This window comes from Babjeviella inositovora, assembly GCF_001661335.1.
Source record: "Babjeviella inositovora NRRL Y-12698 unplaced genomic scaffold BABINscaffold_2, whole genome shotgun sequence".
NCBI lineage: Eukaryota > Fungi > Ascomycota > Pichiomycetes > Serinales > Babjeviella > Babjeviella inositovora.
Window position 1 is genome coordinate 1,103,080 of NW_017566839.1, and position 12,669 is coordinate 1,115,748.

Below are 12,669 nucleotides of genomic sequence, written 5' to 3' on the forward strand. Positions count from 1 at the left end.
TTATCCGCCGCAATTATCCTTAAATCTCCACTTATAAGGATCCACCTTCAGCAATTATTAAACACCACCGTAAAATTCATGTGACCCCACCTTTTAGCTCTTCGATGACGTACTGTCCCGGGGAAACTTTAAGAGGTCGTCCCCCCACCAACAAAACAAAACAAAACGCCGCCAGCTATCAACACCATCATCGCCACTCACCAATCCATCCATCACACACCATGGCTGCCGGGAAATTCCATTGCGACGTGTGCTCGTCCGATTGCACCAACCGTGTGCGCATCCGCTGTGCGGTGTGCAACGAGTACGACTTGTGTGTGCCGTGCTTTGCCAACGGGTCCGCGACAGCCAACCACAAGCCATGGCACGCGTACCGCATCATCGAGCAGCACGCGTACCCGATCTTCGACAAGGATTGGGGTGCAGACGAGGAGTTGCTGTTAATAGAAGGCGCTGAGCAGTTGGGGTTGGGTAACTGGCAGGACGTCAGCGACCACATCGGCAGTAGAACAAAAGAGGAGGTGGGCGAGCACTACACGCGCTGCTACTTGCAGAGCAAAGACTACCCGCTCCCCGAGACGGATACAGACTTGTCGCACATCACGCCGCAGGTCTTTGCGGCAATGCGCAAGGAGCGGCTCGAGCGCTTGGAGCGCAAGAAGAACGGGCCGTTACCACCGCCAAAGCCCAAAGCCAGCGCCTCGGTACCGCTCTGTCATGAAATTCAGGGCTACATGCCGGGCCGGATGGAGTTCGAGCACGAGGTGGAGGACGAGGCAGAACACACGGTGAAGGAGATGATCTTCGATCCGGACGATCAGCCGAACGACATCGACTTGAAGTTGACCATTCTAGATATCTACAACTCGCGGTTAACCACACGAGCCGAGCGCAAGCGCATTATGTTGCTTAATGGGTTGCTTGAATACCGCAAGAACATCACGCTCGACAAGAAGCGGCTGAAGGAGGAGAAGGAGGTGTTGAAGAAGATCAATGCCATGATCCGCGTAATGACGCCTGCAGACTTTGAAGACTTCCTGCGCGATATCCTCACGGAGTTGCGGTGCCGCATCCGCATCCAGCAGCTCCAGACGTGGCGCCGCAACGGCATTCGCACCGCCGAGGCCGGGAACCGATTTGAAAAGGACAAGATTGTGCGGTTGAACGCGTTACAGCGGTTCGGCGCCGGCTCTGCGTTGAGCTCGCGGCACACGGCCAACTCCATCGCGTCCAATGCATTGGGCACGCCGCGCGGCCGTGGGTCCGCCACGCCACAGCCGGAAACCAAGCCGCCCAAGAAGAACATTAACCAGCCGTTGGACATTTCCGGCGCCGCTGACTTTGATCTCTTGTCGCAGGATGAAAAGATTTTGTGTGCATCCTTGCGCATGTACCCGAAGCCATACATGGCCATCAAGCACCAGTTGATGCGCGATGCCGCCAAGAGCGACGGCGTGTTGAAGAAGAAGGAGGTCAGGCAGAGCTTGAAAATTGACGTGAACAAGGCCAGTAAGATTTTTGAATTCTTTGTCACCCAGCGCTGGATCAACCAGGGGTGATACGGGGCTACAGAGAGGAGTACGTTTGGATAGAGCGCGAGGAGGGGTTTTATACGTGATCCGTCAATGAGTACCCTGTACTCTTGCTCATTGGCAATTTGGGCAGTGGATAAAACCATTTGGTATGTGACTTGATTGGTGTGGGCCATGGCGAAGCTTACTATAGCTACTCGGCATAGCTATTATGGATATGGCTTTACAAAGCTGGGTTCAAAAATAGTGTCAGATAGATATACTTTAAAGGGTTTTCTCGTGAACAGAACCGTCTTTATTACGGCTATACTCTGATATGTCTCGGGACATGCCTTATATTTATTACACTCCTTGTATCTTCAAAAGTGCCATGTAATAATGTGCGTTTTTTTACACGTACCGATCGTACTACATTTCGGTATAATAACTATTTCGGTATATATGGACCTCTAGTCCTCCTCTATTTGTGTATCCCACCTATAAATGGTATTTTCATAGATAACTAATGGAACTTGCAGTTCAGCGTGCAATCATCAAGTTCCATCTCTGGGTATGCTAGTTTGATTCCTTCTTTCCACTTACTGTAGTTTTCAAACGCGTTATCATGTATGTGTAAGGTTTTCAAGCTGACGGGGAGGTTTAAGTATCGAATGGACTGCTCAGACAAACCGGTGTGGCATAATCCCAAATAGTGTAGCCTTGGGGGAAGTTTGGATAGCCCAGCGACATTCGTCAAGCCTTTTTGTGCAGATGAGCGGGAATTCTCTGGTAAATTTCAACTTGTAGAGGCATGGCTAAGCAGATCATACTCATGGCAGTATACTGATTAGCTATATAATACATATAAGATAAAAGAGGGAGGAATCGGCCTCTTTATATAAAGGTATCGATCCCTATTATGTGACAACTACACGCTTACTACAGTATCTAGTGTTCGCCGTGTGACATCCTTATACATAAGTGATTGATAACACTGTCTTTTGGTTTAATAAACTACCATGTTGAAGTAATACCTAATGGAATAACCTTATTTTTTAGCTCGTACTGGATAGTTCCCTCATAATAAGCTCGCATACTCTGGGCTGATCTTTAGATAGTCGCCGGGGTTAGGTCCAGGGCATACATAACGTTGAGATAAGCTATGCAGGATAATAGAAAATCCTCACCATACGTCATCGTGCAACCCATAATAAGATCTTCCAGACGTATTTATTTCGGGAACTAGTTTAAGCATTCATCGCGCTAGCACCCCATACCCGACCCTTACTCTCTGCATCAAATAAGCACGCCTCTGAATATGAGAATCCCTTCATTAATCTTAATTATCCCGCTATTGGTGCCAGTGACGGCCGAGTGGTACCCCAGAACCGGTGATGACGAGGTCCCACCCATGATTCCTTATGATAACAACCAAGAAATCCCGCTAGAGTGCACCCAAAGGGACGTCGAAAACAATGGCGAGCACAAGTTTGACGAAAACATGAATGTCTTGTATGCCCCGTTCCCTCTGTGTGCTGAGACGGGCAAGCCCATTGCTTTCCACTATGGCACAGACGCTGAGTTCAATTGCACCTTTAGCTTTACCGATGAATTGTTTCACCAATTTCAATACTACGTTCACGAAGATGCCCCGTTTTCCTGTCGTTTGCCGTTGAGTAACCCCGACTCGGGCGAGGCCAAGTCCGAAAAGGCCTACATCCCGTTGAGATTCAACTTTAGGGGTAACATCCAAGAGTCCCACTTAGACATCGACGACTCGATCAACGTGTTGTTTACCAGTGCCATAGAACAAAACACGCCCATCAGCGCCATCTCTTGGTCTTCCTCTACGGAAGCGAACAGATACGTGATTGGGGACTCCATGACTTTGAAGGTTGCAGTTAAATGGTTCAAAACAAGCGGTACCGGTACTTCTGAAACCCCCATCAACGGCGGTTTCTACAAGTTGCCTAACTCTTTGAACGGTGTGTCTACGCCTGTTTACATCCTCTCGCTTATAGTTTGTATCCTCTTGACTGCGGGTGGGGTGTATGGTATCGTCTATTCCCGCTTCTCCAAGAAGGCATACACCATGGGATATCGTCCTACTATCGACCATGAAACCGCCGTCGGAAAGAAGGACTAGGCATTTCTGTAGTCATCCACGTCAGTTGTTGTATAATACATGTGTTAACAATCCTGCATAATATTGTAAGAGGCAGCATTGGAAGCTATACCTGTAGCCCTAATGTAAATCACGTGTACTTTACCTGATTTTTCACAGTCACAAACTCTTGCGAAAAACTCAAACGCTTTCGTTTGAAAAAACCTACGCATGGACGACGAGCATTTGCCGTTTTCGATAGGTGAAACTTTTGTGCAGGTCAAAGGCTGGCGGTAAGAAAATTGAAAAATGGCAATGTCAAATTCTGTGTGTCTAAGCCGCACCGCTTCAGAATTTTCACCAGTGTAGTGTAGCGGCCGACGTCTCCATAGTGTGCACGGTAGTGTGGGAGAGAGGTGGGCTGGACATAGTGCGCTTCGGGGGGCAGCGCCAAGTTACTGTGTGCTAGCTAGGCCGTTCTGGTTAAAACTACGTACTCAAAAAAAATACCTACCAACAAGCAAGTTTTAAAGGTTTGTTCACAGTACAATAATCAGTAAAAATGGTATGTACCTGCTACCGTTGATATTGAAAAGAGCACCCACTAGTCCACCATATCAGCAACCGGGATATATCAGATTCCCATCGTCGAAGCGTCCGATGTTACCATGAAAATTTTTGCATCTTGCCCGTCCAAACACAGGCATCTCCCTCCAGACGATTATCGAGATGGCCCAAATAACCAGGTGGCTTTATTTACTCCTATTAGCTTAAGGCTCCCACAATTGTGGTGCTATTTTGATCAGTCTTCGAGACATCCACAATATCCAACACCGCACTTTCTATGCCCGCGTCTCTTCCCTCCCCGGGTATTCTGCATCCATGGTTTCTGATACTAGTGTACCCTGTTGGGATCCTTTTCAACCAGCTCAAAATAGCATACTAACATATATAGGGTCGTGTTAGAACTAAGACAGTCAAGAGAGCCTCTAAGGTCCTTATCGAACGTTACTACCCAAAGTTGACTTTGGATTTCGAAACCAACAAGAGATTGACCTCTGAGATCGCTATCATCCAGTCCAAGAGATTGAGAAACAAGATTGCCGGTTACACCACCCACTTGATGAAGCGTATTCAGAAGGGTCCAGTTAGAGGTATTTCTTTCAAGTTGCAGGAGGAAGAAAGAGAAAGAAAGGACCAGTACGTTCCAGAAATCTCTGCCTTGGACTTGTCTCACACCAAGAACCAATTGGAATTGGATGAAGCCACCGCTGACTTGGTCAAGTCTTTGGGCTTCAAGTTGCCAGTCTCCGTTGTCCAGGTCTCTGCCCAGAGAGGTCAGCGTTTCAGAAAGAGAAACTAAGTCTAACATTGCAATTGCTATAAACCGTGTCATACTCGCGGGTTTATTATAATTCAGTTTAGTTTTTTTTTCGGGATGTACAAATTATATGAAAACACATAAAAATACTCCTTGTTTGTAGATTAGAAACACTAAAGAATCGGTTTCAGCCAAGTATGTTAAGCATCGCGCTGCCAAACCTAGAGAGTTTCCTAGCTTTTGGATCAGTCTCCCTCCCGCTGCCGCCCTGGTTCTCGGCATGGTGCTGCAACACCCCTTGTATGACGGCTTGCCCATGAATTAATCTACTCCTGGCGGCAGCCGCCTGCTTTTTAAGCTCGGAGTAGTCCCCGAGCAACAGGTACCCAGCAGTACTCCATTTTTCCAAGTCACTAGGGCTCATTGTAGCGAAGTAGGCTGGATCGTGCTCGAATTGCCGGAGTAGATCGTCAAAGTTGGCACTGCTGACGCTCAGTGTGTTTGAAATTCGTTTGGAATTGTCCACCGAGGGGGAAGGGGTAATCTCTTGATAGAAAATGTATTTTGGTTCACCAGGGTCAACATTTTCCTTGTCTTTGATTTGGGTTGAACACGAGAGGTTGGGATCGTCCAGGAGAATCTTGGCCATGGACGTATCTAGGACAACTCCGAAGGATATGTCTGTATCGTGAAGGCTCCTGTCCTTCATCAATCTTTCGGTTGGGGACAAATCAGGGTTATATTTCAGGTCGATCTGGTATCGGTTCTTTCTCGTAATCCTTGGGGTGTTTCCAAGTTTAGTTGATGTCGCCTGTGCGATAGCTTCGTTAGAAGTGAGAGCGGGTGTTTTGGGCGGAAATATAGGCAGCAAGGATATCTTACCATGAAATTTATCATTGGGGGTATCTCCTGTGGCTGTTTGAGCCACCAGTTTTTTCTCTAGTGAGAACTGGTTATCAGAAGGGATTCGCTTTGAGGTACGGGTGGCTCGTGGCGTTCCAGCTCTGACGAACGCTGGTGTCTGATTACGCCCTGGGAAGTTTTTTAACTGCCCCCTAACTTTTGGGGTTACAATAGGTATAGCTTTACGTGACTTTTGTCTAATAGGAATTTTTGTGACAATCTTTGGATCTTTAAATAGCGGAATGCCAGCCGAATCGCCAGCCTTCAGGCTAATTAGTTTCCGTTTGTTCCCCATATCGTGTGGCAGTTTCGACAGGAAGAAGGATTTGAGAGAAGAGTTTTTGCAAGATAAATTTGGTACCAAGAACAGCACGCTTTTGAGATATTAGCCGCCCAACACCCACTTTTGGTTTGTATCACCAGCACTGGTTGTATGTTTCTGTGTGCGGCGGAACGGGGAGGACATGCATATAACTTGCACATCACTGGGCCGCGGTAGCCATATTAATTATACGTCAGACCGGCTATAATCGAAACTTCAAGCACTAAGTTAATTTTTTCACTTCATATATATCATCTGTTGTTGTCTATATAATATAATGGATAGTCTATGTATACCTGTGTTTTAGATATATAGTTAAAGCTTAAGATTATATTTCATTATTATATGTGTCAATTTAGGTAATAATTTTGCATGTTATTTTACGGGATAATTGTATTCAATCTGCACACAGAATTGACTTATATTGGCGTATATTACCAAATATACCCTTTTCAACTGCGGGCAGATGTATATATAGATGCAAACTTTAAAATATACAATATATTTACAGTAACGCTTTGAAGTAGCCAATAAATGACATTAACATGTCAGCATGAAAAGATATTTTGGTTCACATTACACACCCAGGCAGGTATGCTGACGATAATCTGTACCGTTTCGCATTTCCTGTCTATCACATCCGATCATTCTCTAGTTTGAATAACTAATATCAGTATACCTAACTATAAGCTCTGTCAACCTCCAATACAAGTCCCTCGTCCTGCACCTCATCGATAACCGACTGTGCTGCTGCATAATTGCGCGGGAATTGTAGACGAGCGAAAAAAGCTTAGACGCTGATTTATTCACTATATATACACCCCACCCCCATTATCTCTACTCTCATATCCTGCCTTATTACACACATTACAATGGTCTTTGACGACAAGAAAGGCTTAGAGATTGCTTTGGAAGAAGCTAGAAAAGGCTTAGCTGAGGGTGGGGTCCCAATCGGTGGGGCTTTGATCGCCGAGGACGGTACCGTGTTGGGCCGTGGCCACAACATGCGCTTCCAAAGCAACTCCGCCATCTTGCACGGTGAAATGGCTGCCTTGGAAGCCGCTGGTAGACTCAAGGGTTCCGTTTACAAGAACTGTACCGTATGTACCTTGCTTTTTTGCAGCCTTAGCTGACTACTAACCGAGCCAGATGTACACCACTTTGTCCCCATGCAGCATGTGCACCGGTGCCTGTCTCTTGTACGGTGTCAAGAGAGTCGTTTTGGGCGAAAATTCCACCTTCATGGGCGCTGAGGACTTGCTCAGGGCCAGAGGTGTTGAGGTTATCAATATGGAAAACCAAGAATGCAAGAACTTGATGGCCCGCTTCATCAAGGAAAGACCCCATGACTGGTTCGAAGACATTGGCGAATAAATGCCGCGTTTTGCATTATATACAAGTTATGCAAAGATTGCGTAACGACCGCATGCAGCTGGAGAGGGCAGGAGCAAAAGTATTTAGGTGGTTTACTGAATTGTTTACTCGTATAGATCAAATGAAACGTAAATAATCGATTTAGAGATAACGTTGATAAACTTTTGTGGAGGTCCAATCGGGATAATAAGATCTTTGGAATAGACACTGTGTGCTTCAGAGATAAAACTATCATGAATGGAGGAACTTGGAATAGGTATATTACCAGGCCATGCCGCGTAAAGTATAACACTTTATGGGAGAAGGAACAATTCGGCCGCTACGTTCATACAGCTTCGCATCCATGAATTAATATGCGAATTGAGAGATAGCCTTTGGAAATCCTATAAATAACACACTTTCGAGGGGCGTATTAAAACACCAAAGAACTCTCACACTAGATAATATCTCATGAAAATCCTCAAAGATTAAATCCTCAAAGATTAAATCCTCAAAGATTAAATCCTCCGTGCTGCAATAATTTCAAGACCACACCGGAATTGGCTATATCCCTGATCTAACAAACCCTAATGCCCTTCGGATAATATTCTATGAATGCTATAAATATACCATGTTATACAATAGAGTTTTAAACCGTAATATATCAACGGCTAGTGTACTAACCCCGCATTCAATCGCTTTTCGCTCGTCAATCCCAAGCAAAATTCTCCTGCCGTTTACTGGCCCTCTCTGCCTGCATACAAAACCCACCCCACTGCTTGTTCCCTCCTCCTTTCCTTATCCGCCCAATGCTTTCCCGGGTGATTAGACGCCCTGTGCGCCTCCATGTTCCGTTCATGAGAACCTACGCGGAGCCAGCGCGCTACAAGAAAGTGCAACCACAGCCGCCCCAAGCCGATGCGTCTTCCGAGATCAACGCACGAATTGTCACCACCTTGCTCCTTGTAGGGATTGCAGGGACAGTTGGGTTCATTGCCGCAACCAAGAAAAACGAGTTCAACCCACCACCAAATGTATACCCGGGCTCCTCCACCACAAAGGTGGAGGACCTCGCGCGCCCCTTCTACTGCGACTCCATGACGATGATGCAGGTGGTGAAACAGATCCGTCGCGTGGTGGGCGACGACCACGTGTCAACCTCTAAGGACGAGTTGGACTCGCATTCCGACAACTCGTACACGTTCCATCGTGCACAGCCACTGGAGAGACCGGTGGCGGTGGTGTACCCAGCAAACGCCGAGGAGGTCCAGGAGATTGTCAAGATCTGCTACAAGTACAGGGTGCCGATGGTGCCGGTTTCCGGGGCAACGTCCATCGAGGGCCATTTCATTCCCACCCGCCGCGGCGTATGCATCGACTTGGGCCGCATGAACCAGATAGTCGCATTGCACGAGGACGACATGGACGTGGTGGTCCAGGCGGGCGTGGATTGGCAGGAGCTTGGCGAATACCTCCAGCCGCACGGCTTGATGTTTGGACCGGACCCGGGCCCGGGGGCGAAGATTGGAGGTATGGTGGCGACCAGCTGCTCGGGCACCAACTCGTACCGTTACGGGACCATGAAAGAAAACGTGATTTCGTTGACGGTTGTGTTGGCGGACGGGACGATAATCAAGACGAAAAATCGTCCGCGGAAGAGCTCCGCTGGCTACAATTTGACGGGCTTGTTCGTGGGCAGCGAGGGGACGTTGGGGATTGTGGTGGAGGCGACGTTGAAGTTGCATGTGCGCCCCCAGAACGAGATCGTTGCCATTGCCAACTTTCGCGAGATCCAGGACGCTGCCCAGACCGTTGCGGATATCGTTCGCGCGGGCGTCCAGGCGAACGCCATTGAGTTCATGGACTCCAGACAGATGAAGGTGGTGAACGCTGCGGGATTGACGAACCGCACCTGGGCTGAAGACCACTTGTTGATCTTCAAGATTGGTGGGTCCCCTGGTACCTTGAAGGATAACACCGCGGCTATCCGGGCCATTGCCAAGAAGAACAACGGGTTCAATCTCGAGGTTGCTGGGGATAGCGATAAGGATGAGTTGTGGTCCGCCAGAAGGGCGGCGTTGTGGTCCTCTGTCGCCTGGAGCAAGAGTTTGAACCCAGACATGCAGTTCTGGCCGACGGACGTGGCGGTTCCGCTCTCCAAATTGCCTCAGGTGTTGACAGAGACGGCGGCGGATGTCGAGAACAGCGGCTTGAACCTCAACATCGTGGCCCATTTGGGGGACGCCAACTTCCACGCCAGTGTTATTTTCCCCCCGGAGAAGTATGCGCTTGCTGAGGAGCTTGTGAACCGGATCACCGCGCGAGCCATCGCGAACGAGGGAACCGTCAGTGGCGAGCACGGCGTGGGGATCGGGAAGCGCGAGTTTTTGGTCCAGGAGTTAGGCGAAGATACGATTGACACGATGCGGAAGTTGAAGATGGCACTCGACCCGTTCCGGTTGTTGAATCCGGATAAGATTTTTAAGATTGATCCGACGGAGAACCGCAAGCACTAGGGACAAGGCGCAGGGGTTTGAGTCTTTGTATGTGCTAGAAGTTAGAGCAGTTTTCACTAAACAGGAAACTTTTTCAGTGTAACGTGGAGTCAATCGGGAAGATTGGGAAAAGCACTGGAAGGAAACAGACTGAAAATACAATCGTCAACCAGAGTATTAGCTAAACAAAGTACTTGTACGCCGAACACTGATATTGTGATCGGTAGATATGAAAGTCATGCAAAACCTTTGGTAGGTATTTGAAATCCCGTGAGTCGGTTTTGGGGTGAGTAGACATACAAGATTGGCCCATGACCGTGTTGTCTAGATAGTGCAAATGAAGTTTCGACCCCACACTGGCGTGTTTGTGTTGCCGGATGACAGCTGAGGGGCCGACCTATAAATATCGTACACCACTGAAGCAACTCTTAAATTGCAATGAATTGTAGGACAGCCTCACACATAATTAAGGCGGAACTTGACAATTATAGTACCAGATATGCTTATGCTCATATTAAGCATTTTCAACTTGACCTTGAAAGTTGGGTATATTTCCAAGTCAATCTCTCACCAGTACAGAGTCATGCTCCAAAACCGTTGATATTTCTGGAGACAGGCATTCCCGTTTCTATAATTTAGGACCTTACCACTTAGTAGCTCCCTTCTACAAATACCTTCATCCGTATTCAACATATATTATCCATAGTGCAGGAGACACACCAAGTAAATGCTCTCTTCAAGAACTAGGCAGAGGTGACGGCGGAAACAATGGAGCTGGCGGTGGTGGCTGCAGTTTCGGCAGCTTGCTTGGCAAATTGGGAGGCCTGGTTGGAGCCTGACTGCGGGAAGACAAGCTCCATGTAGCACATGACCAAAGAAACGGCGGCAAGACCAATGGCCATCAGCGGCGGGGTAGAGGCTTCTTTCTTGGCAACCTTGTACTTTGGTTCGTTCAAGTACGCCTGGAGGGCCAAAAATAAGGAGGCCCACGAGAGCATCTTGTTTCTAGAGCGTTAGTATGGAGTAGAGCGGTGAAAGTGGGGTACATACCTCATGAACATGGCAGCCATAGGTAATGTCTGGGAGATGGTGCCAGACACGTCATTACGAGCCGGGGCCGGGTGGTGGACGTATGGAACAACGAGTTCTTCGCGCTTGAATTGTGGGGCCATTATAGAGTGATGAAAGAAAGAAAGAGTTGGTGGGGATTTGCCGTTGAAGTCAACGAGTTGATATTCTGACGCGGCGCGAAAGTCGGCGAAAAAAACGTCTAAGAGGGTTGCGGAGACGCGGGGGTATACTTGAGATTCTCAACAGTCTCTATATGTTTATTGTAATTTCATAAAAAAAGGTGGATCAGAGTAAATTGGAGATATTTAATATCCGAGTTACCAATATTCTGGGCGTTGAATACACTCAAGTCTGGTGATGGTGTGGCGCTGTTCAGGTCGTGGCACTACCCAGCCTTGCATTCTTATCGATATCAACGCCATCAGCTCTTTTGCCATCAACCCGTCTCTCGGCCCTCAAGCTTAAGATGAATAGGCTCTTTGGAACAAAAAACACCGCACCAAAACCCACATTGAACGATGCCATTGGTGGCGTAAGTATCTGTACTGTACCCGACGAGCCCTACTAACACCTCAGATCGACGAGAGAGTCTCTTCCTTGGACGTCAGGCTTTCGAAACTCAACTCTGAGTTGCTCACATACCAGCAGAAGCTCGCCAAGATGCGCGACGGCCCCGGGAAACTGGCGCTCAAGGCTCGGGCGATGAAGTTGCTCAAGCAGCGCAAACAGATCGAGACCCAGAAAGACCAGTTGGAGTCGCAGGCGTGGAACATGAGTCAGGCGTCCATGACCACCGACAACTTGAAGAATACCATGATCACCATTGATGCTATGAAGACAACCAATAAGGAATTGAAAAAGACCTACGGAAAGATTGATATCGACAAGATTGAGTCGTTGCAGGACGAGATGTTGGACTTGATCGAGAAGTCGAACGAGATCCAGAGTTCGTTGTCTATGAGCTATGATGTACCGGACGACATTTCCGAGAGTGAATTGGATGCCGAGTTGGATGCGTTGGGGGAGGAGATGGACTTTGAGGCGGAGATGAACTTTGGTGGCTCCGTGCCCAGCTATCTCCAGGATGAGTCGCTACCTAGCTTTGTGGAGGAGGCAGCTCCTGAGGAGGCCAAGATTGTGGAGTAGGATAAATGGTGCCAGTATACGGTGTAAGCCGTAAGGAAATAATCATTACGAAAGAGTAAGGATATTACTGGAGTTTAGGTGGAATGAAATTAACAAGTATAGTTTATGGCATTCCATGTATATGTCAAGTCATTATATTTGGTCAAATCTTGTGGTCCAATCCAAATTATGTTGGTAATAGCTGACCCCATGAATTGTTTAATCTTGGTTTTAGATTAAACCGGTAAACAGTCTGGAACGACCCGTGCTATGTAGAAAATATGACATTGATATAAGGCTTCTGCCAGTGACGATGATATGAAACATTCACATGCTATGACTAGTTGTAGCAATTACATGTTATAAGAACCAGAAATGGCAGTTTTGATAACATCCCCATTGTGAATACTGACTAATCAACAATGGTGTACAAACCTATAACAGCTACACGCACCGGGTTAATA

At 47.5% G+C, this 12,669-nt stretch overlaps 8 protein-coding genes across 8 annotated transcripts; 6 read left to right on the forward strand and 2 right to left on the reverse strand.

Annotated features, from left to right (window-relative positions):
* Nucleotides 1-185: 185 nt before the first annotated feature.
* On the forward strand, nt 186-2,007 carry ADA2 (chromatin-binding transcription regulator). The gene has a single exon (XM_019128055.1). It carries the CDS (start codon nt 222-224, stop codon nt 1,557-1,559), a length of 1,338 nt encoding a protein of 445 aa, XP_018987197.1. The 5' UTR covers nt 186-221; the 3' UTR covers nt 1,560-2,007.
* A 761-nt stretch (nt 2,008-2,768) lies between these two features.
* BABINDRAFT_160100 (uncharacterized protein) lies at nt 2,769-3,715 on the forward strand. Its single transcript, XM_019128056.1, has one exon. It carries the CDS (start codon nt 2,830-2,832, stop codon nt 3,655-3,657), a length of 828 nt encoding a protein of 275 aa, XP_018987198.1. The 5' UTR covers nt 2,769-2,829; the 3' UTR covers nt 3,658-3,715.
* A 462-nt stretch (nt 3,716-4,177) lies between these two features.
* Nucleotides 4,178-4,978, forward strand: RPS17B (40S ribosomal protein eS17; the record flags this gene model as incomplete). Its single annotated transcript, XM_019130330.1, has 2 exons — nt 4,178-4,180; nt 4,571-4,978. The coding sequence occupies 2 exons, from the start codon at nt 4,178-4,180 to the stop codon at nt 4,976-4,978; spliced, it is 411 nt and encodes a 136-aa protein (XP_018987199.1).
* Nucleotides 4,979-5,086: 108 nt separating this feature from the next.
* On the reverse strand, nt 5,087-6,177 carry BABINDRAFT_160102 (uncharacterized protein). Its single transcript, XM_019128057.1, has one exon. The coding sequence runs from the start codon at nt 6,132-6,134 to the stop codon at nt 5,124-5,126; it is 1,011 nt and encodes a 336-aa protein (XP_018987200.1). The 5' UTR covers nt 6,135-6,177; the 3' UTR covers nt 5,087-5,123.
* An 856-nt stretch (nt 6,178-7,033) lies between these two features.
* Nucleotides 7,034-7,535, forward strand: FCA1 (cytosine deaminase; the record flags this gene model as incomplete). The annotated part of the gene is made up of 2 exons (XM_019131607.1): nt 7,034-7,261; nt 7,311-7,535. The coding sequence occupies 2 exons, from the start codon at nt 7,034-7,036 to the stop codon at nt 7,533-7,535; spliced, it is 453 nt and encodes a 150-aa protein (XP_018987201.1).
* Nucleotides 7,536-8,203: 668 nt separating this feature from the next.
* Nucleotides 8,204-10,463, forward strand: BABINDRAFT_160104 (FAD-binding oxidoreductase). Its single transcript, XM_019128058.1, has one exon. The coding sequence runs from the start codon at nt 8,324-8,326 to the stop codon at nt 10,028-10,030; it is 1,707 nt and encodes a 568-aa protein (XP_018987202.1). The 5' UTR covers nt 8,204-8,323; the 3' UTR covers nt 10,031-10,463.
* Nucleotides 10,464-10,734: 271 nt separating this feature from the next.
* Nucleotides 10,735-11,395, reverse strand: BABINDRAFT_160105 (uncharacterized protein). Its single transcript, XM_019128059.1, has 2 exons — nt 11,060-11,395; nt 10,735-11,014 (listed from the first exon to the last, which is right to left on the reverse strand). Exons 1-2 carry the CDS (start codon nt 11,179-11,181, stop codon nt 10,753-10,755), a joined length of 384 nt encoding a protein of 127 aa, XP_018987203.1. The 5' UTR covers nt 11,182-11,395; the 3' UTR covers nt 10,735-10,752.
* CTA1 (Cta1p) lies at nt 11,362-12,547 on the forward strand. The gene is made up of 2 exons (XM_019131086.1): nt 11,362-11,612; nt 11,657-12,547. Exons 1-2 carry the CDS (start codon nt 11,547-11,549, stop codon nt 12,224-12,226), a joined length of 636 nt encoding a protein of 211 aa, XP_018987204.1. The 5' UTR covers nt 11,362-11,546; the 3' UTR covers nt 12,227-12,547.
* The last annotated feature ends 122 nt before the right edge of the window (nt 12,548-12,669 follow it).